This window comes from Urocampus carinirostris, chromosome 15 (assembly GCF_059441175.1).
Source record: "Urocampus carinirostris isolate Australia breed hairy pipefish chromosome 15, RoL_Ucar_1.0, whole genome shotgun sequence".
Classification (NCBI taxonomy): domain Eukaryota; kingdom Metazoa; phylum Chordata; class Actinopteri; order Syngnathiformes; family Syngnathidae; genus Urocampus; species Urocampus carinirostris.
The window spans coordinates 20694199-20717976 of record NC_142363.1 but is presented as its reverse complement, the minus strand read 5'-3'; the positions used below and the strand labels follow the sequence as shown (position 1 = coordinate 20717976).

General features: G+C 38.5%; 1 protein-coding gene across 2 annotated transcripts in view; it reads left to right on the top strand.

Moving 5' to 3' along the window:
* Positions 1 to 23778, top strand: part of asap2a (ArfGAP with SH3 domain, ankyrin repeat and PH domain 2a) — a 59756-nt gene that overhangs the window by 9199 nt on the left and 26779 nt on the right. For both annotated transcript variants that reach the window (XM_088354252.1, XM_088354250.1), the window contains exons 2-4: positions 10699 to 10771; positions 21376 to 21521; positions 22067 to 22141. In XM_088354252.1, coding sequence (XP_088210378.1) covers positions 10699 to 10771; positions 21376 to 21521; positions 22067 to 22141 — 294 coding nt within the window. The remainder of the gene's footprint in view (positions 1 to 10698; positions 10772 to 21375; positions 21522 to 22066; positions 22142 to 23778) is intronic.

Sequence of the window (23778 nt, the reverse complement as noted above, 5' to 3'; positions counted from 1 at the left end):
CCCAGTGCCTGGATGGGCACTCCGATTTCCTCCGCCAATCCAAAATCATGCATATCAGATTATTGTCCAGTTCAATTTGCCCCTAGGTGTGAATGAGCGAGTGAGTCTCTTGTCTCTGTGTTTACTGCGACTAGCTGGCAACCAGTTTAGAGTGTCCCCTGCCCACTGCCGAAGTTCATATTTCTAAAAATGGAATGATTAAATGTTGGTATTTCAAAAAATGACATAATTGTTCACAATTTTTGACTGGAACCAAGCATGCATTGTTAGTCATGAACAGATTGTGAATATTGTTTTTTTTTCTGAAAGTTCTACCCCCTTTTTGTCATTAAGCGTTGCTAACTTAATTTTTAGTTAAGTAATTCATCAAGTGGTAGTGTGGCCTCCCAAAGACCAGAGTAATTGGTCTTGGCGGCTATCATTTTATCCTGCAGAGGTGCGTCACAGCGGTATGCCAGCTATGTGACGCTCAAACAAGTTGCCCCGTTGTTAATTTCATAGCTGGATAACTGTGGAATACCTTTGGTAATAGCAATGGTATTCCGAGCTTCAATTAGTTAGCTCCAAGCATTGGCTGCGAATGTCTTATCAGGTTTTCCTATTCCAGATAGTTAAGAGTAGTGGCGAAATGAGTCTCAGTAAAAAGCAAATTGTTTTCTCTGAACTCAAGAGTTCATATAGCAGTTTATGGGCTCTTTATATGAACATGTTGAGGGTATTATACTTATGTAGTCACAGTGAACCCATAATCAGGCTCCATTTCGTACCCAAATTCTGTAAAATTATCTTTCCAGCTGGTTGCACTTACTAACCATGCGCTCCATGACCGGTACTCTTGTTTTTTGCTCCCAGGTGCTTAAATGTCTCATTTAACCCGATACACTTTATGGTCGATGTAATGACAAGAGGTGACAAGTGTTCTGTCGAACATCTTAACCATGTGCCGATCTGTCATCTTGTGTCGTTTTTGAGATTTCTGGTCCTCAATTTCTCATCATTCATTGTTTGGCGGGAACATTATTTGCCATTTGGAGAGATGCAGCTGTTGCCTTAGAACAGGTGGCTTTGAGGAAAGTTTGAACAAGGATTCAGACACATGGATTATCAATGTAAAGGAAAATCCACTTCTAAGAGCGTTAAAGACACATGGAGCACTCACATTTATTGCCTTAATCGTCAGTTTGTCTCAAATGAGCAAATATGGCCAGTCTTGAATAAAACTCCAAAGAAGCTTAACGCTCCCTGTAATTACAATGGGATTCTGGTAGGATTAACACAGTGATTGTGTCTGGCTTCAGCTATACAATTCTACATCCAATGTTGTATTGACTAAAAGGAGTATGCAGAAGCTTCTGTTGAGCGTTCTCTGTCTTTCCCTGATATCACAATAGTTGAAAAACGAAATAAGCATCTATATCTCCTAAGATAAAAGCACATGCTAAACACTGTAAAAAACATTTGTGGATTAATTGTAATATTAAAAAAAATGTGTATAAGCAGTTTTTTCTTGGTGCGTTATTAATACTAATGTAAAAGAATAAACTACTACTGTAATAATTGAAATGCATCGTCTTTGTCATTGATAAAAACGCAGTTAACATTGTCTCCAATTAGATTAGACATGGCACTCAAGGGTAATGTAGCAAGTATTTTAAATAGGCCTACATACGTATTTTACTTTTTTATAATGCACCCTAATACACTAAAAACCAATCAATCTATATGGGATAACTTCAAAATTACATGAAGACAACGGAAATGTTAGTGTGATGATGAAACTATATTTACAAAATGTGCGTATGTGGTCTATTGACAATATTTTCACTTTCCCCCAGTGAAAAACGTTATCCCTGACATGAGGTCCCCCGTCTTGTTTTATGGGTGTTAAGTCTATCAAATTGCTAGCATACATTTTAAGGGGTTGGCCCTCTCTGGTGGTTGGTGGGTTCGGTGGGGCCTCAGTTGATGCTGCATCAGCAGGAGACATTCATCAGTTTTCTGGATTGTTTTCTTTGCTCTCTCTGAAGCTCCGGCCCTCACTGCTTAAAATCAACACCATATTTAGTTATGTGAAATTTATTATTGAGGTATTAAAGGTTGTTCAAAACAGTAAAACAGAAGTGTGTTTGTCCATGTGTGTCTTTAAAAGTGGGGAGGGGTTTGACATTTATCATTTGAAGGATCAAAAGCATGTGACAGCTTCCTCATCCATCAACCTGTCCTGTCCTGGATTCTCGGCTGCAACCTCTCTCTCTGTCTATTGTCCTCTAACATGCAGCACTGCTTTATTAATGAACTCTGCCATTGATTTGTTGTTTGGAATACTCTTTATGTTGTCTGCATGCTGTTGATGAGATCTGTTGTCCTATTGTCACTTTGACTCAAATGTATGCCATAGAATCCATCTCTGCAGTGAGAATAACAAGTCAAGGGAAAGTCTTTGAGTTGTGTGAACTGCCTTTTTTTACTGCAGGAACCAAATATTCATAAGGAACTAAGTATTATTAAAGTAAAGTATGACACGTGATGTTTCGATATTTCATCTGACTATAAATCCATACGCATTTTCCCTTACAACTCTTGCAAACACTGTCACGCTCCATTAAATGTACCTAACAATTGCCGCTACTGCTTTGACACCATGGGGTTTACGCATATGTTCATCTACAAGGACCTATCTCAGTTTGCAAGGTCAGAAGTTTTCCCTCCCTAAAAGCATATATACATACTTTAATGTGTCTCCTGCTGCTTTATAACCTTGTTTGAATCCACTAAATGAACAAGGTCGCCATCAGGTCTCCAATCTTTCTTTATCTGACAGATGGGATAGAAGTCAGCTTTTGTGCTTGGAACACACTTGCGTAGAATGCTGTCAATACATGCGGGAAGTGCTTCTGATTTGTGGGAAAAATAAACAAAACAAATGGTCCAACACAGGTCCTCCAACCTTTTTAAAATACAAAATGTCTTGGTAGTGAACATGAAAGTTTGTTTTTTTCTTTGCACTGCAGCTCATGTTGACATCTAGGTGTGACTTTTGGCAGCTTGTGGTAAATCTTGGAGCTGCTGCTTTCTTTATAGTGCTTGTTGAACAACTGTATAGAACTGGTAGAAGTTACGTGAAACTTTTTGGTAAACTTAAAAGTTGTGATGGAAAGTCCTGACATTGACAAATAAAACGCAAGTGATTTTATATTAAACATTTTGTCGTACAGTATCTTTAGCCACGATAGAATTTCAAACTATTAGCAACAGTATATGAGAACAAGATCAACGGTTGCCAATAGATTGCTCATGGGTGAGATTAATTCAATAACCTTTTTTGTCCTCCTTCTGGGAGCCCTAAATCAACAGCCAGAGTGAAGAAGCACAAACACATTTTGCAGTAGAGAAATTTTACTATGGCCTTGAGGTGTGCATGTCCTCCTAAATTCCACATACGAGGGATCATTTTTCAAATGGAAGTCAGTCAAGTCAAGTCAAATTTATTTATATAGCCCTTAATCACAAAAATGTCTCGAAGGACTGCACAGGATTACAATGACACAATTACCTGATCTTAAACCAACATGCGGGCAAGGAACAACTCAGTCCAGAACTCTCCCAACAATGTTATACTATATAGACTCCTGCCAGATTTATTAGGACATTTTATTTTTATAGAAATTGAGATAAGCGTCAGTAGACACTTGTTTTTCTCCATCTCTCAAGAGTGGCCATTTTGAGTCTTGCTCTCGTGTAAAGATGACATCACAGTTGCTCTGGTTTTAGAAGAGGACATATAATTGCTCTTCTTCAGAAAGCATGTAGATCATCATTAAGTAGATGAGTTGGATTAGTTGGTTAATTTTTGAGAGCTGACATCAACATCTAAAGTGAATTCCAATGACAAGCCTCACCCACACATCACACCGGTTTGTTTTTCTCCACCATTTGAATATAACCACCATTTGAATATAACCTTTAATAAAAGTTGGCAGTGGAATAAAGATTGACTTGTTTATGCATTCACGTTTGTTTCAAGCGTCTGAGGAAATCTTTGATATTCAGTTTGCATACTGAAAACATGTATTCCATATTTGAGCTTAATTATATGCAGTCAAAATTCAGTCAGGCCTCTCCTGTTGCCTTCCTTAGACTTTCCAATGACTTACCTGGGAACAGAACATGTTTGTATCAGCTTGACTGAAGCGTTGTCTCTGCTCAGGTTTCTGCCCGCGGGATGATTCCGGGCCAGGAAGGTCGAACTCTATATTTGACATATGTTTGGAGTGAGTCATGGCTTTTCCGCACTGCTGCTCTGTTTACATTGACTGCCAACATTTGGAATGGTAGGCAAAACTGTTTTCTACAAACCAGAATTGCACAAGTAGAGAACCGCCGTGCAATATACCACCTGACCAGACGGCTACCGTCCTATTGCCTATTATCATCTACGTCATGTGGCAGACTGTACGCCGATGGCTTCTGTTCATGGGATGCTTAAAAGGTCATGTAAGGCTAGCGCTAGTGTTGAATAGTGAGGTCCAACTGTGTGTTCTCACCTGGCACTACTTACCGTAAAATGTCTTTTGTCTGAGTTTTAGCAAATTAGTGTTTCATTGATGTGTTTGCAAAATACAATAAAGTTCTTTGAGGAACACCAACTTGCATCGCATACAAGGTGTGAGTCTTGAGTGTTACAATTAGGCAGGTTTTTTTCCTTGTCTGTCATTCTGGAAGCAATCGTCCAGGAATGTGTTTACACTGCAGACAAAAGAGATGAGGCAACTATTAAATGGCACGACAAGATCAAGCTCATGTTGTCAGTGATACCATTTTATTGTTGTTTAGTAGGACATGGTCTGCAATTGTCTTCTAGGTTTTTTTAAATTTTAGTAACTGCCTAGCAGAAGCAGTAAAGGGTGCCTCAATCTTGTCAACCAATGGTATTTAAACAAAGATTATTTAATATGCCTATTATTTAGGAAATATCATTTCATTTGGAATGCATGTTTGGATGAATATTAAGACTGACATTTTCCTAGTTTTTTAGTGACAAAGCTACTGAATTTTAACCAAGTAGTGGTATTATTTTTTATTGCAGCTATGATGAATTCATTTGATCTGATAGTACTGCCATCTCAAGAATTTGAGTTGAGCAATATCAGGTGATTCACCAAAGGTGCTGTCTCAAATAAGTCTTTACTTCACTGGGCAAAATCAACCTTATTAGAGGGCTACACACAATTTATGTATATTTCCTTTATTGTTATTGGTTGCAACTTGTAGATACAATTGTGATATATTTTTTGCAAGTATAATTATGTCACAGCATTCCCAAATGTTTGCCCATGTGACCGTCCATTTACAATGGACTTAAAACTACTATGCTGTGCAACCTGAATAGCATCTTAACCTACATCACTCTGATTACAGGAATACATTTATATGGATACTGTTCCAGTCCAATATTCAACAACTCTGGAACCCTTTTTGTATCACTTTAGATGAGAAAGACTCATGAGATAATATGCTTCTGTTGAATTAAAACGTCATGTGACTCACCACACACAAATTTCATTACCAGTAAACGTCCCAGTCTCTCAGTATGCTTTATTCTGAAACTCTGGAAACTAACCAGAATTAAATGCTTTTCCGTGGCAACGGCCTTTGTGACCCACTCAGCCATGCCTCAGTAAATACTATGGATCTTTTGCAGCAGATTATGATCATATTTACTGGTTTCTTTAGGAAAGGGATTTGGAATTGAGGGAAATGCTCTCACCGCAGTGATTTTGTTTTTGCCGAGATTTTATTGTGTGAAGATTCTCCTCCACCACTTTGTGGAAACCTCCGGGACATTGGAATTCCCCCTGGAATAGTTTCTGAGTAAAATCCAGCTAATTTTAGAGCGAGCCCTGCGTTACAAACAAGAGGGCCGAGTCTGTTGCCTCGAGCTTGCGGAGTGCAAATATGAAAAAGCGGGTGCCTCTCTCAAATTGAAATGATGTGCTTTCGGCTGACTGATTCTGAAAGAATGTCTTCTAGCATGTACCGGTCAAAACGGTTCATTGGGTGATTACAGACAATATGTAGCAAGCAGTAGATTGTAGACATGCACATTAGCTACCCGATAAAGCTTCCTAGCTAATGCGCTCGTCTGGGGGCCGAGAGGTCGCAAGTTAGATTCTCTAAATGTCTTAGGTGTCCTTAGGCAAGACACTGAACCCCTTATGCCTCCTATAAGCAGCTAGGAGCCTTGCATGGCTGTATGGCTGTCGCCGCTATCGGTGTGTGAGTGTGTGTGAATGAGTAAGTGTGAAGCACATTGCAAAACGCTTTGGGGGGTCTTCAGTTACTTGAAAAGCGCTATATAAATACAGACCATTTACCATATAAGTTTGTTTGGGTACACAAAGGCTGCTGTTGAGGTTGAATAGTGGTTCCTTAATGTGTTTTTTATGCCAAAGTAGTCAGTTCCTTTTTCTGAAATCCTTTAAGTTATGGTCCCATTAGTATACTGTCTATGTACAGGGTCTGCAAAACCGTTTATGCTTGTTATGTAAAAGGGATGTCGAGGTTTTTTCACTTGACCTCTTGCTTCAGGCCAAACACAAAAGTCTATAAATATTTTAACATTACTCGTGAGTATACATATTTAAAGATTGGCTTTGCAGTGTAAAAAGTTTTTTGGCAGGGATTTAACATTGTGCACATCTGTTTCACAAAAATATAGAAAAACACAAGATATTCTCACGCCAATATTATTGTTTTGCTTAAGGTGCTCAACTAAAGATTACACTGTATCTTGTTATCGTGGGAAAAATCCATACTGTCCGACCACATTACTTGACACCCATGTTTCAGAGGGAATCCATTGCCCGTCACTGAAAGTCTCACCACATTATTAGAGTTAATCCACAAAATTTAGTCCTCAGATGGATCAGTTACTCTTAAAACAATCTTTGGTGGGTGGGAAAGCGGACGAGCAATCTACTACCGTCAAGTCTAGTTCTTTAAGAAAAAAATCAATGTGCTATTTTGTCTTTACCGAAAACTGCCTCTTTCTTTTGTCGTATGATTTTGTTATTTTCAGTTTTTTGGGGGGCTGGAGGGGGGAGTTCAGTGTGAGGTCTGAGCTGGGAATTTCTCCCTCGCTAGGGCAGACTCAAATCATGGAACTAATTGGATAATGACACATGACACAAATGAGTCATTTCACAGACGCCTAAACAGACTAAACCAACCGCTATATATAGATGGACTGTGTGTTTTGCTTTTTTTTTTTTTTACTTGATTTACGCGTCGATTATTTGTTTCTTTGTTATAATTTCTATAGCAACTCTGGTTTGATTTTCAAGCAAATTGCCATCCTGACGACAAAACCATGCTGGATCATCCTGGCTCAACACATTAGTCGCTTAAAAAATGAGTGTGTGTGTGTGTACAGTACTCTGGATGGGTTCTGCTGTTGAATAGGCTTCATTGTGCCTTCATTTGTATGCAAAGTATCTGGAGCATCTGATATGTGTTAAGCGGGTAGGAAGGTGCACGGTAGGTAAACACAGCGCTAGCTTTTGCTCGCTCCAGCTGTCAGTCATACTTAATAATATACAGAAAGACCCCCGTTGGGATCCCTCAAATCCCCCCCCCCCCTTTTCATGAGTTTCCTTCATTCATACAGTGGTGTGTCGTCAGAGTTAAACCTTCATCAATGCACGATTAATATTTCGATTATCAATTGGTGATGAATATTGTGTCGAATAATTGCCAAATACTTTTCATGATTAACTTTGTATTGGTAATAGAAATCTGTTTCAAATTATCATTGTTGAATTTACAAATGACATATTATTCAGTTCCTAGTTTGTCCGAGAGAAAAAAAGCAAGAAGTATCATTCTCTAAATTAAAAGAATTTACCTTTTACCTCCAAAGTACCGTATTTTCCGCATTATAAGGCGCACCAGGTTATAGGGCGCACCCCGAAAAAATAGTTTTTGGTCCTATTTTTGACATACATAAGACGCACCGGATTATGGTAGGGCGCCCGCTTTGAGACTGGGAGGTCGCTGGTTCGCGCCTCGGCCGAGTCATACCTAAGACTTATAACATTGGTAAAATGGCGGCGCCCTCTGTTGGCTGCGGCTGCATCGGCTCGCTACAACGGGTCAGGTGTATCGACATTTCGTTCTTACAAAGAATGACAATACAAAGGAAATTATTATTATAAGGCGCTACAATGGGAACGTCGACAAAACAGTCAGATAGTTCAGTCCAACTTATTACCCCCTTAACATTCCGAAAGCTTGCAAAGATGCGAATACGTGTCGAGAACACGTGCGGATGCGGTGTCCGTACGATGTCACTCAAATGCATCGTTCCATCATTCGGAAGGTTAAAGTCTTGGGATTCAAGAAATGCCAACCATTCCTTAGTATCTATTTTCTTTTTCGCTCGCAACTTTATTGTGCATATGACAATAAACACTTGGAATTGAGTTTAATTTAAAAATAGACACTCCATTCCATCCATTATCTGCACCGCTTATCACAGAAACATCGAGTTTAGTCTGAAACAAGATACAGGGATAATATAAAACCTGGAGTAGCTCACTGAAGTCGTTGTGATCATAATAATGTGCAGCCAATGTCCTCTTATATCCGTGAGGGTAGTAAATCCAGGAGAATACAATATTTACAAATACAGAATAGAAAAAAAGCTTTCTCTATGCCGTCAGCCACGTGCTATACACATTCATCTTTTTCGGCCAATTGCAGGCTTTGTTTCGCCGTTTAAGCCAATGCCAGCCTGTAAATGATAAAAAGGATCCGCCCCTTGACCTCCGAATAACTTTAGCCAATAGTGATCGATTCAACTGATGATTGACACATATTTTTCGGCCAATTGCAGGCTTTGTTTTGCTGTTTAAGCCAATGCCAGCCTGTAAATGATAAAAAGGATCCGCCCCTTGACCTCCGAATAACTTTAGCCAATAGTGATCGATTCAAATGATGATTGACACATTGGTTAGCCAATGAAACGCAGGTAAATAAATCCCAGCATACACCGCGTACTACTTGGCGTTCGGGGGAAAATCTAGTCGGCGGCTGCAAGTTAGTTGGAAAACTTTGCAATTTTAAAATTCATCCATAAATAAGGCGCACTGTATTATAAGGCGCATGGTCAGCTTTTGAAAAAAATAAAGGCTTTTAGGTGCGCCTTATAGTGCGGAAAATACGGTAACCACCTTTAAAAAACACACAACAATGCACAATAAAATAAACAAAAGTACTTTTAAAAAAACACAAACATATGAAGCCTGACTATTATCATAGATTTTTAAAACTATACATTTTTTTAACACTCCACTTATTGAAACATAAATATTTTGTTTGTTTGTTGTACATGATTCAATTGTTTGTTTGTTTGTACATGATTCAGATTGAATCGTTTCTTGTACATGATTCAATTGTTTGTTTGTTTGTACATGATTCAAATTGAATCGTTTCTCCGGCGCCGTCACGAATGGCAGCCACTCCAGCAGCTCCCGTGTTATTTTCGATTGTTCTCAGTTATTTTTGATTGTTCTCAGCTTAGGGATGCTGCTGGAAAAGTGAATTTCCCTTCGGGGATGAATAAAGTATCTATCTATCTATCTATCTATCTATCTATCTATCTATCTATCTATCTATCTATCTATCTATTTGCCAAACCATAACCTCACCTCAAGATTAATTCAGAAATAATTCATAAAGATACACAATGAAAAGTTGTCAATATTTACTGTTGAGAAAAGGACAGTTAGAAACTGCTACCTAATAAGGCAATTGAAATGATTAATCCATTATTTAATTATTTGTTGATTAATCAATTAGTTGTTGCACCACACTTTTAACTTTCCATGATATAACAAAATCCAATATAAATATGTTTTCTAAGAAGTCTGTCTTGATGGCAATTTATGAATCAAACCTTAACTTTGTTCAGTTCTATTGTTTTGTTTCCACATTCAGAGGGAACATTCTAGACCAGGGCTTCCTTATCTGAGTGTTAAAATGGGAAAGTAAATTTGTTGTACCAGCTCATACGCTTCCAAATTTGCACATATCCCATACCATACAATAACTGTGGGGAGCATGTCTATTTTTAGCACCACTTTGAATAATTCATTGAGTGTAGATACAGCACTCAGACTGTGCCCTCCACGGGCATGCCGAGTGCCAAGTCCAAACAAGAAGCAACACTTGGTTAAGCTTAGAAATGTACAGGCGTATCATTTAGAAGCTTTATGTTGGAGAAATACGGTTTACATCCATCCATCCATTATTTACACTGCTTATCCTCATTAGGGTTGCGGGGGTGCTGGAGCCCATCCGAGCCATCCTCAGCCAGTGGGCAGGGGACACCCTGAACTCGTTGCCAGCGAGTCGCAGGGTACACAGATACAGACGACTCACTCACTAATTCACACCTAGGGACAATTTGAACCGGCCAATTAACTTGACATGCATGTTTTTGGAATGTGGGAGGAAACTGGAGTGCCCGGAGGAAACCCACGCAAGCACGGAGAGAACATGCAAACTCCACACAGGAAGGTTCGATCTCATGACCTCAGAACTGTGCCGCACACGTGCTAACCATTGCACTGCCGTCCTGCAGTCCTTATTATAAGTTTGTGTGACCTTGTCCTTGATTGTCATTTGCATCTGTTTCAGGCATTAGATGTGGACCGGAGTGTTTTATACAAGATGAAGAAGTCAGTGAAGGCCATTTACACATCTGGTATTGGTAAGTTTTGCTCCCATTTAACGTCTTAAAAAATAAAATAGGGCTATTTTTTTTTAATTTTTTTTTTCAATAGGATGAATACACAAAAACTGCATTAAGCATCCTCTGTAGATCAAAGTAGAAAAAATATGGTTCAGCAGTGTTGGTTCAAAACATGTTGCACAATTTAAATTCAAAGACATCGATCTGGTGCATTTTTAGCGCAAAATAAAGACGCTAGAATGATCTATGATGAATGTGTGCTTTTGTAAACCATCAAATCATAAATACACTAGTTATGAAAGGCAATTAAGTCACACCCACAAAACGAGTTAAAAGCAAAAATTCTGCTCATTAACTAATTAGACTTAAAAAAATAGTGTTGTCCATTGCAGATGATGTACTATTTTAATGTATTGTATCAGTGAGTAAATTTACTAAATCACTGATATGAGTTTTACATTTAATTAAATATGATACACATATCAGTGATTTAGTAAATTACAGTATTAAATATCAGTAGTACTATGACAGAATGTCTGTTCTTCTTCGATGGTTTACAGAAAGTTACTGTAATGCACAACTTATGAGCTAAGTTAGGGCCCACCAAACCATTTTCCTGCTGAGTATATTTTTGCAATTGCTTTCAATGGCAGCTACCACATTTTTACACTCTGTGGAAAACACCAGCAGTGCGACAAGGGCCGGGCCGGTTTTCTGCGTCCAACATTTTAACCCCTAAATGCTCCGCCGGTGGGCCATCAGGACATTGGTAAACAAAGTCTTCACAGAATCACCAGTCACGGGAAAACGTCGTGCCACATATTATTGAAAAGCTTAAATGGCCCATTGGTTAGCCAATGAGTTCCAATTGTCAATGCTTACACATTTACAGTGTGTATTCAAATCAGACCCGAAGGTAAACGTACGCAAAGCCAATCATGGTTAAATGATGATGATGATTTACGCACCATTATTATGCAGAAGTGTGCACTATCTTGTATTCCCCTCTAGAAAGAGAAGTCAAACATTTACATCTTTCACGATGTCTAAAAAATAGCTTAAGAAAAATACACAAATGCAAAGTTATAAGGGCTGTGAAATGATCGTTTTCAAATGGCCACTTTTGGAAATGCCTACACCTACATTTAGAAAGATGTTCAGAATACAATGTTTAGTTTGTCAGATTGTGATCAAATTTTACAAGATACTAGGTAAGGCTTCAAGTTATTGTCTCAACCGTTTTCCAGCTAAGATACCCATGCTACACTCTTTTGCAGGCGGGAATAAAAACCTTATATACTGGACTGTCTCAGAAAATTAGAATATTGTGATAAAGTTCTTTATTTTCTGTAATGCAATTAAAAAAACAAAAATGTCATACATTCTGGATTCATTACACATCAACTGAACTATTTCAAGCCTTTTATTATTTTAATATTGCTGAATTTGGCTTACAGCTTAAGAAAACTCAAAAATCCAATCTCAAAATATTAGAATATCATGAAAAAGTATACAAGTAGGCTATTCAACTAATCACCTGAATCATCTAATTAACTCGAAACACCTTGCGAGGGTTTCCTGAGCCTTAAAAACACTCACCTTGGTTCAGTAAACTAAATCACTGCTGATCTGACTGCTGTCCAGAGGACCATCATTGATACCCTCCATCAGGAGGGTAAGACACAAAAGGAAAATTCTCAAAGAGCAGGCTGTTCACAGAGTGCAGTTTCAAAGCATATCCACAAAAAGTCTGTTGGAAGGGAAAAATGTGGCCGGAAACGCTGCACAACCAAGAGAGATGACCGCAGCCTTAACAAAATTGTGAAGAAGAGCTGCTTCCACAATTTGAGGGAGCTTCAAAGACAGTGGGCTGAAGCTGGAGTCCAGGTATCAAAAGCCACAGTTCACAGACGTGTCCGGGAAATGGGCTACAATAGCCGTATTCCCATGGTCAAGCCACTTCTGAACTCAAGACAACGGAAGAAGCGTCTGACTTGGGCTATGGAGAAGAAGCACTGGACAGTTGCAGAGTGGTCCAAAGTCCTCTTTTCAGACGAAAGCAAGTTTTGCATTTCATTTGGAAGTCAAGGCGCCAGAGTCTGGAGAAAGGCTGGAGAAGAGCAAAATCCAAGTTGCTTGAAATCCAGTGTGAAGTTCCCACAGTCAGCAATGGTTTGGGGAGCCATGTCAGCTGCTGGTGTTGGTCCACTGTGTTTCATCAAGTCCAGAGTAAATGCAACTGTGTACCAAGAGATTTTAGAGCACTACATGCTTCCATCTGCTGAAAAGCTCTATGGAGATGAGGATTTCATTTTCCAGCATGATCTGGCACCTGCCCACAGTGCCAAAACCACCAGTAACTGGTGCACTGACCATGGCATCACTGTCCTTGATTGGCCTGCTAATTCCCCTGACCTGAACCCCATCGAGAATTTGTGGGGTATAGTTAAGAAGAAGATGAAAGACACCAGACCTACAAATGCAAATGAGCTGAAGGCCGCTATCGAAGCATCCTGGGCATCAATAACACCTCAGCAATGCCACAGGCTGATTGCTTCCACGCCATGCGGATTGATGCAGTAATCCGTGCAAAAGGATTCCCAACCAAGTACTGAGTGCATCAATGGACATTTTCAAATGTTTGATTTAGTTTTGCTGTTATAAAATTATTTTTTTTACTTGGTCTGAGGAAGTATTCTAATATTTTGAGATAGGATTTTTGAGTTTTTTTTCAGCTGTAAGCCAAAATCAGCAATATTCAAATAATAAAAGGCTTGAAATAGTTCAGTTGATGTGTAATGAATCCAGAATGTATGACATTTTTGTTTTTTTAATTGCATTACAGAAAATAAAGAACTTTATCACAATATTCTAATTTTCTGAGACAGTCCAGTATATCTGTGTGTTCCAACCTAGATTCCTCAATGTTAGTCGCACTCGCAGTGATTATTTCAGTTTGGGAAGATACTTCAGATTCTTACCTTTTCAATTAACTTCACATTTGCATACATTTGAAAATATCATATTTCTACCAAAGCAAGTTTATGAGACTCTGGCGGGACCAATTAAATTCTGCCAACCTGCCAGGACCTTCCTATGTATGGAAAACACTGTTCAGGTTTATCCCTGCTGGTTTCTTTCTAGGGTCAAAGCATGCATTAGCCCCGAGTTGGGTGTCTTTTTCTCCCCGTAGCAGTTCCACAGAGGCTACTTCTGGAATCGTAACACGTCTGTTTTGGGTTTAGACAGTGGAAGGATGCACAATCGGTGTGTGCGGGCTTACTGATTGGCTGTGCCAGTGCCAAGGGTTTTCCAGCGTCCTTTGTCCGGGCCGACAGAGCCCCCGCTGATGGCGAGAAAAGGGGGAGTCAGGGCGAGAGTGAACAATGTGCCGAGTCCGTCTTTCGGTGAACACTGCAAGCTCTGTTGCCGTCCCGGCGACAGCTGTCTGATCCAAACACTCAAAGAAACAGGCAAGGGGGTCACGGAGCCACGGACACACGTCTGCTTTTACCTACGTCACTCATTAACACACGTCACGGAAAATGCGTCTCTGCCTGATGTCTGAAAATTAGCGGTTCGCTGGGTTTTCCGTCAAGTGCTTTTATTCTTAACTATGCATCCTTAGAACAAGAGTTGAGTTTAGCAACACTGTGTACACATACCCTCATTATGGTCTAATTAAGACAGTTGTCTTCTCTTTCAAGACAAGTCAGAAAAGGTTCTTGTCTTGAAAATAATGCATAATATATTATAATTTCTGGACTGGAGAGTGCACCTGATTAAAAAGCCACATGCTCAAGTTTAAGAAACTAAATTTTTTTTACAAGCCTCATCGAATTTTAAGACATAAACAGCCATAAAAGTAAACTAATTCAGGCCCATTTATTACACTTTAAACTAGTCACACACCCAGCGCCAACCGCGTGGGGTATTTAGCTTCGATGCCTTTGGCTGCAGAACGCCAACAGCCTCTGCACACCTGACACCATTTTCAGCTGCGTTGTTTTCAGTTATGCTCCAAGTCGGTTACGTTATATGTTTTCGGATCATGTAGCCATTCAAGATGCCGATTACATAGATTCTTCGCCGTAAGAAAACTTAAGTGGGGGCTGCATCGCGTAAAATGTTATATACCAGCCGTTACAACTTTTTTGAAGGCATCGGTACTTGTGACGATGGACCATAAAAGTATCTGGTTCCTTTTGATGCCATTTAACAATCAGGATCCAGAAATTAGAGGAATGGTAATTTGCACTTAATAATTGCTAATGAACGAACACAAGTTGGGATTTCAATCGAGATGTTTGATACCATGTTTTTCCAGACTAATACCAATATTCAAATCTTGCATATTCATTGATAATGACAATGCATACTGATCATATAAAATATCTTTCTCTCTACAAAAAATGACCCAAAGTTTAGACTAGGGATACCTTTAAATATAACATATCTCTTCTTAAGATCGCATGTACAGTTATTAATAACATTATACCATCCCTTTAATTTCAGGTAATTACATTTCCACTAGAAGGTACCATCGCGAGTAACTATATCTTACAAAAATGAAGCTAGTATCATCACTGATACGAATATCTGGTTTTAATACGCAATCATAGATTCAAAGTCAGTTTTTTTTAAAATCAGCGTTTTTGCAGTGGGAATTCAATTTTGCAGACCAATGTTGGATGTATAAATGCATACATAACCGTAATATCTATTTTTGGTACACAACCATAGATTTAAAGCCAGTAAAAAAAATAGTCTACATTTTTGCAGAGAGAATTGAATTTTATATACTAATATTGGATGCATCAATGCATATTCATACGAATATAATGGTACCATACGAATATAATGGTACTAATGTCTATGTTCTTGCACATGTCGACTGCACTACGTTTACTGCTCACCTTGCACAATGTCTGACCACTTCCTTTTTTCTGAACTATGTTGTCTATGTTTGCACCAATGCATATGCTGACTATTTTTTGCACTATGACGACTTTGCACCAAATGCAATATTGCACAACCCTTACGATACCAACGGTATCACGACAACACTGTATGTAACATCCCACATGCCGACATTTCTTGTATAAATACCATGTAAATTATAACTATAGCCTTATCCCCCTTGTTTTATAACCTTATCTTCTCTGTTCCTTTATCTTCTTGGCTCATACCTCATTGTGAATGTGTAAAACTGGAGTGTCATGCCCAATTTCGTTGTCACAATATGTTAACCCATTTTGTAACAATGACAATAAAGGTATATTCTATTCTATTCTATACAAGAGCGAATATCTTGCCTGCAAAACAAGTAACTGGTGTAGAATGGTAGAGGGGTTCACACTGTCAATAAGAGACATAAATACATCAAAATAGAAAATTATTTGGAAAAAGTCATTCTCTACATCGTGGAAATTCACTTATTGCTGAAAGTGAGAAAACACTGCACTTCGCTTTGCAGCAAGTCGGAGTAGCTTGCTTTCATTGCAAACAGGCCTTTAAGCTGTGACAACACAATGAGAAATCTCTCATGGTGTTTACAGTAAAAACACTTGGAGCCACCAACAGGCTGCGGGTACAGTTTTAGCAACAAAGCCTGTGGCAATACCATTTGTTTTTGAAAGTTGGTGATGAAAATCCACTCCAAGTCTCATGTATTTATAATCCAAACAGGTCTGCTTCATGAAATTCTGTGTGTGGATTTTTCTTTTGGTCTCTCCAATTTTCAAAGGCAAATAGAAATGCAGAGGCGTGTTTGTGGAAACGGGACCATGCTATTTTTGCTGTAGTAGATAACATTTGAACCATAGAACGAGTTGAGTGATCGTTGAAGTAGTGATTTATAATGTTCTCATTGACTTAAAAGGACAGTCTAGTATTTAGCGTCTCCTAGTGGTAAAAACCATCATTGAGAAAAACAATGAGGATTTAAAAATAAGTGTAAATAAATAAATGAACCATCAAATAATTTAAAGTACTTGGATGGCAAAATATCCATTTATTTTCTGACCTAAATGGAGCTGACATAATTATCTGCCATCTTGCTGCTTCAGGACTAGTATTTGAGCCCCAAAACCTTTTGAAAATTATAGATGCGCGATATGGTGATCCGCAGGTTCGAGAGCATTTTCAATTTGGGACCCGGTGCTGTGGAATGCTCTGCCCCCTGAGATTCGATCCGCAACCTCGGTGGAACTGTTTAAATCTAGGCTAAAACTCACTTCATATACTGTAGCTTATGAATTTCCTATATTTCATGTTGACAATATCTGTGTATTATTTGTTATTGCAACATCCGTTGCAGCCTGGTCATCCTGGAAAGGGGATTAGCTCATGTGTGGTCCCTTCTCAAGGTTTCTTCATATTCTTCATGTTGAAGTTTTTGAGTTTTTCCTTGCCCTCTTGTAGGTTTTACATCAGGGGATGGTGTGATAGTAGTCTGTAGTTTGCAAAAATCTGTGGTCTGTGCAGCCCTTTGAGACTCCTTGTAATTAAGGGTGTCACAAATAAACATGACTTGACATGAAAGGTTGAACAAATGGTTCCTTTTGGGCCCTTTGAGTCTCCGTAGTTTGTATTCATCCCTTTGCTTTGTAGCTCTCTTTTCGGTTGCACGACACAACTGTGAACTCTAGTGTTCAAATACACACCATCCCCTCCAAGTTGGGGTCGCTATCGTGGTGCCTACGGGATATCAGAGAAGTCCGCGGACCGGTTCTGAAAATAGCTCATTGTGATTTTCTAGTAAAATGTATCTTTTACTTGTTGAATGAGTCTTCCTAAATAATTAACCTGGTAACAACATAGTAATAACATGATAAGTAGTTATTTTAGAAATTGACATCAAACTGGTAGCGCTTTGTGCTGATTGGTAACAAAAAATAGCTGTCAGCTTCAAAAAGGTTGGAGACCCCTGCTTTAAAGTCTGTACATTGAACATTTGGCAGCAGTTTGGTGCAGGAAATTCTTGTTTTAAAATATTGGTTTAAATTCCCCCCCCCCCCCCCCCCCCAAAAAAAAAAAAAATAAATAAAATAAAAATAATAATAATAATAATCCTGAGGAGAGTTAACGCAGTCACTCCAGTTGACTGTATTTGAAGTCAATTTTCCAAGGGCTAATAGGGACTGGGTTCTAAATACTGTACATATATCTCCTCTATTCTGTAAACATGAATTAATTTACATCCCCCATGAGTGGTTGATTACCTGTCCCCAGTGTTTCTCTTTGCCTAATCCTTAAAAGGAACAAACGAGCACCATCGAGTAAATGATGTGTCATGGTAAAACATGTGTATTTTTTTTCTTTTTCTTTTTGTGTGTACACACGTTTCCCCGTGTTTCCCAAAAAGATGCTCGGGAAAAAGCGTGACTAATGAGCATGGGGAATCATTGGCTCCCTCAACATTCCGGGTGTACAGATTGTAGCCTCCTCAATTCCCCCAACTCCCATTTCTTATTGTGAAAATATGTGCAAGCAATGACAAGGAGGAACAGAATGAGTATAAAGCCTGATAGAGAAAGGGGCCTCATGTTCTTTTCATGTCTTTCTGCATGGATAGCATGGTGACTGGTAGATACAAGTAACTAGCTGACACCGTGGGGAACTCTCAAAAACTAGGAGGGATGAATGCCTCAGGAGTGTTTTAACGTTCCCTATTGACAGATGTGCAGTGTTTGTGAGTGACCGTTAACTTTGCAAGTTTGTTAAATCGTTGTTGGGTCACAGCTAATTATATATATATATATATATATATATATATATATATATATATATATATATATATACATTTTAAAGAGCTTTTTTCTTCATTTTCCTCATGTTGAGGTTTTTGAGTTTTTCCTTGCCCTCATGTTGGTTCCAGATCAGGTGTAATAATAGTCTAAAAAAAAAAGTCTGTGGAATAACCTGTGAAACCCTTTGAGACTCTTTGTGATTAAGGGCTATACAAATAAAAATGACTTGACTTGACTTCTGCATTACCTATAAAGTGTGGCGAAAGATGGCTTGGCAATAAATGTAAGAATTTATTAATTTGTAATTTTTAAAATCAAAACTGAATTCATTTATTTTATTAAATGTTTTCATTTTAAATTTATAAAGTTTTTAATCTTTTCATTTTTTCAATTGATTTTTGTTATTTAGAAATATGTAATTTAGTTTTCATTTGAATCATTTTTTTAAATGTACAACACTTTTTCAACAGTACAACCTTTTTGGGTTCCATTTTTATTCAAACTATAAAAATAATTTGTTCACTTCAAGCCGTTGCTTTTCATTAATTAGTAATTTACACAGTGCTGGGCCATCAGGGCTTCTGAGGCCTTCGCTGCTGCCCTAAAAATATCAGGATCATGTGATGTTAATTATATTTTGTCCATCCTTGCCTTCATGTAGGTCTTAGATCATGGGATGGTGTAATAATAGTCTGTAATCTGTCCGTAATCTGTCCAGCCCTTTAAGACTTCTTGTGATTAAGGGTTATAAAAAATAAACATGACTTAAAATCAACAACTTGAAATTCTGCTAAATATTGCAATCAAGGGTAGGCATTGTGGTTGTTAAATGTAAATACCACGAAACAAAAGGTAATGAATGGTAGGTACAGCTTATCAATGAAAAGTAAATAACTAATTTCTTTGGGTTTGTTTCTAGTTTTTGCTCAATCACTAAAATCAGCTATTGTCATAAAATATTTCACAGACTATATTATTTTGGTCAGTATAATTTTCTTCGAATTTGTGTTTAAAATAGTAGTCATCCATATTAAATGATAATATGGTCATGATTCCTGGAAACTTTCTGTTCTTCAGATAGTTAATTGCTGCCTCTACTTCTGCCTGCAGGATAGGGAAGTCATCACTTCCCCCTGGTTCAGAATTTGTAAGGACCTCAGGGTCTTTCTGTGTTGGGTGTTAGTAGAATCTGGAGCAGTATTCTGTCCATCTATTCAGTAACGCTTTTTCTTTAACTAGGTTATTCCTTGTTTCATCCTTAATGCTGCTGACCTTTGCCTGTTTTGTTTTTGAGGTATTTTACAATATTAAGCTTTCGTTTTTTTGGGGCATATTGTCCAGCCCTAATTTACCTTTTCCAGGATACGGCCTAGTGTCTTAATTTAGATGCATTTTTCACTTGGTGACTCAGATGCTTTCAGCTAATAAGGCCATGCATGATAGCCCATCCTCAGACGTGATGTTATCCAGCTCTGTCTATAAACCTGACGCATGGCTGAAAACCGATTCTGTCTGCTTTTGAGTTACAGTACTTGTCTGCGTGTGTTTCTGTTGGCATGAGTCACTGCAGTGTCTCTCCAGGTGTGCTTAAGTGCTCACCTTTGCGTTTTTACACACTCGCTGACTCCGTTTCCTTGAAGCTCACATGCACATACGTCATATTTCTGAGTGATTGTTGTCATAGCAACTGCCCCCTGAGCCCCTTCCCAAGCACTGCTGCGGTCCTGATTACATTAGCTGCTCCAATCTCATCCAAGATGGGATTTGAACATACAGGACAATGGAAGATGCTGGTCACAACTTTTTGAGCCTATGTCTTTGTTTTACACACATTTCACGTGTTTTTTTGTAGGTAAAAAAACAATAAATATATATTATGAACATCCTTAGACACAACAATCAACAATGGCCATATAACTGGAAACACCAAATTCACTTAAGTAGCTTTTAGGAAATAGATTATTCTCCTTTTGCTTGCATCATGCCTCACCCCCGGATTTTCCTTTTTAATGTTACAGTGGTTATGTCCGAATGCGCTCTCTGACACCCATATAATCCGGTATCTAGGGATTTTACAACTCTGTAAGGGGGTCTAGGACAGATTAATGTAAAGGTATTGCTCTTTTAACCACCCACAATGCACTCAGAGACCTAGAGAACATTGGTGTTCAGTCAACTGGTTGATACCGACCACACTGTATGAAAAAAATGGCACTAGGAACAGCCCAACCGTCATAACCGCCATAATTAATAGATAAAAAACTTGTTTATGAATATTCAGTTGCAACTTATAGCGTTTCTTTGCAGTTACTGGACCTAAAGCATTACTTTTTTTTTGGGTTGCTTATACATTTTTAATATACACTTATTTGAGTTACACCTGGCAACAAAGGTGACCAGATGATAAAGGTGCTGTATTCAAGTCAGATCAGGAGGCTTCTTTTGCTACTGGTAACCATGGACAAAGAACTGGGTCATGTGCTGGAATGGTGCGTTCAATGGACTATTCAAAGAAAAAGCTGTGGCGTCTGAATGTTTTTTTTCTTTAATAGCACTCTAATTATTGGTGTGACAATAGTTAATACTTTTTATTCCATGCAATTTCTTCAATTTTACTGAATTGGTACAACTTCAAGGAGTCTGTGTCAATACGTTTGTTTATTAAACAGGATCAGATTTCATATGTGTGTGTAGAACAGGATGTTTTCATTATATTTACTAATTTTGTTACGGTTCATGCAATAACATTTGCTCTATAACTTATGCGCATCATCGGCTTAATCTTAAAAAAAAGGAAAAACAGTGATTTATTTCAGGACACCCACAACCTGTTAACTCTATTCTAAATGCATGTGGTATTCTTTTTTTCAGCTCACGTTGAGAATGAGGAGCAGTACACTCAAGCGTTAGAGAAGTTTGGAGAAAATTGTGTATACCGAGATGATCCCGATTTAGGTTCAGCTTTCCTCAAGTTCTCCGTCTTCACCAAGGAGCTCACTGCACTCTTCAAAAACCTGGTGAGTTTGTAATATAAGTAGGACAGGAAGCGGATTCAAGGCGGTGTTAAAATCCATTGAAGAGAGGAGTTCCATTCTGTCTTTAATTGTCTCAATCCCCTGGAGGAACACAAACACTAAAGACCAGTGTGTGGGGTGTGCGCCGGTTTTCCATGGCAGCACTGCAACATCCTCTTTTAGCTTGATGTAATCAAGTCTGGTCTTACTCCTTCCTCTAAAAGCAGCTTGTGTATCCAGCCCAATGCTATTATATACCCACTTGACTCCTCTATGCCTGCATTGTGAATGGGTGATTTAGTAACACCAATATTAGAGTAATTTAAGAGGTTGTTGAACCAGGATCTGGAGGCCAATGCTTTCATGAAGCCTAAACACATACCTATAAAAAAGTGATTTTTTTCCATGAGAGAAATACTACATTTTTGTGCTTATGATTGTAGTTTTCTCGTCATGTATAACAATGCCAAAACAAACAAATTGATCTTTCTAATAATCTTTGGACAAAACATTTGAAGTTTTTGACTCCATGTGTCTTTCTTATACAGTTCCAGAACATGAACAACATCATCACCTTTCCTCTGGATAGCCTGTTGAAAGGAGATCTGAAGGGAGTCAAAGGGGTAAGTCGGCTAAAGGTTTTTGTAGATTTATCAGTGAAACAAAATTAGAAAGGCAAATTATTGACAGGGTGCAGTTGCACCAAAATAATCAACAATAGACACCTGCAGCTTCGACTGTCATAAATATCTTCTGGCATTTAGGGAGCTTTGTTCAGCCATGAAAGAAGTTTTGTTATTGTTTGGTGGATTTAACCTGTGCCCTTTCTTTCGTAGGCTACATTCTTTTCACAGTCCATTGACTAAGATGAAAGGGCTGTTGACACAAACACATCTGTTTATATTATTTAGCTCTCAGTGTTGAAAATGCAAATGTCAAAAACATATGACAAGTCTTATATATAAACTTGACTTTTTAGTGAAAATATGACCCAATTAGCTCTATTAAGGCAGGTTGCTATGGAAACTTGTGCCTGTGACCCTGATCGACATTGTCTGTTTCAGAACGGTTTGTCTCTTATTTTTTTTTTATTTTTTGTTTTTGTTCTCCACATCAATGTTTTCCCCAACTCTTGACGTGGCTTCCTGTCATTGTTCTCTTGGCGCTCTCTTTTTCAAGATACGACTACCTGCCTATGCAGACTTATTCTTGACCGCTTGCAATTTATTAAACCCTTTATTATTCCCATTACACCAATGCAATAGAGTTAATGAGCTGTTTAATTTTTTTATACTGTCAAACCTTTCATTCCAACCTGTTGCTTAGACAATTCATTTTCAGCAGTATTCTCTTTTCACCCCACTCGCCATATTCCTCCTCCTCCATTATCGCTCTTCGTGGCTTTCCCACGAGACAGACCTGTCAGCAGATGGGGGGAACAGGATCATGTCCAGACTCGCTTGAAAAGCTATTGAGGACATAGGGAAGAAAAGACAAAGTAACAACCTGACAGGATTGTCAGGACAAAAGATTGGGGAAGTATTTGAAAAGGAAAAGGAGTCAAGAACTACATGTAATGAATGTAATTGACAAATCTGTTCAATGTGGATAGAAAATTAAGTCTTATGGAGGAATGATGGATCATTTTAAACGGTATCTTAAAGGTAATCCCAAATTATTAAACATGTAAAATGTGAGGAAATAGTTCATGGTTTTGCATACAATCTTTATATATTTCATCGGTATATACAAATTATTTTCCAAGATAATGCATTTAGAAGACACCATGTCTTGTCTCTTAGGCATTACACATTGTGACGCCATCAGAGGTACACCAGCACCCCAAAGCTAGTTGCCATATTTTTTTACTTATCATTTAGTCAAAGAGGTTACGAGTGTTTTAAGCCAAGTTTTAGTAGTTTTTCTGGTGAATGCCTAAGCTCCTGTGTCGCAGGTAGATGCCTAATGGTACAACAAAGGGCAAGCAGCCAATAAGTGGCTTACTGGTAAAAAAAAAAAAAAAACACGAAGAGCCGCCAACGGGTGGATGACCGGGACTGATCAACAAAACGGAGCCGCAGCTTCTGCAGAAAAATACGAGGCTGGCTTACCCAAAAACACGTGGTGAGCAGCCACACTAACTGCGAACCGACAACGAAAAATGGCAACGGCTATGGCAACAAATGCGAAGCCAGCTGGTAATAAACAATACCCTTTCTACACGCCTGCTCTCCATGGACGGTGGCTCAAAGGGGGAGCC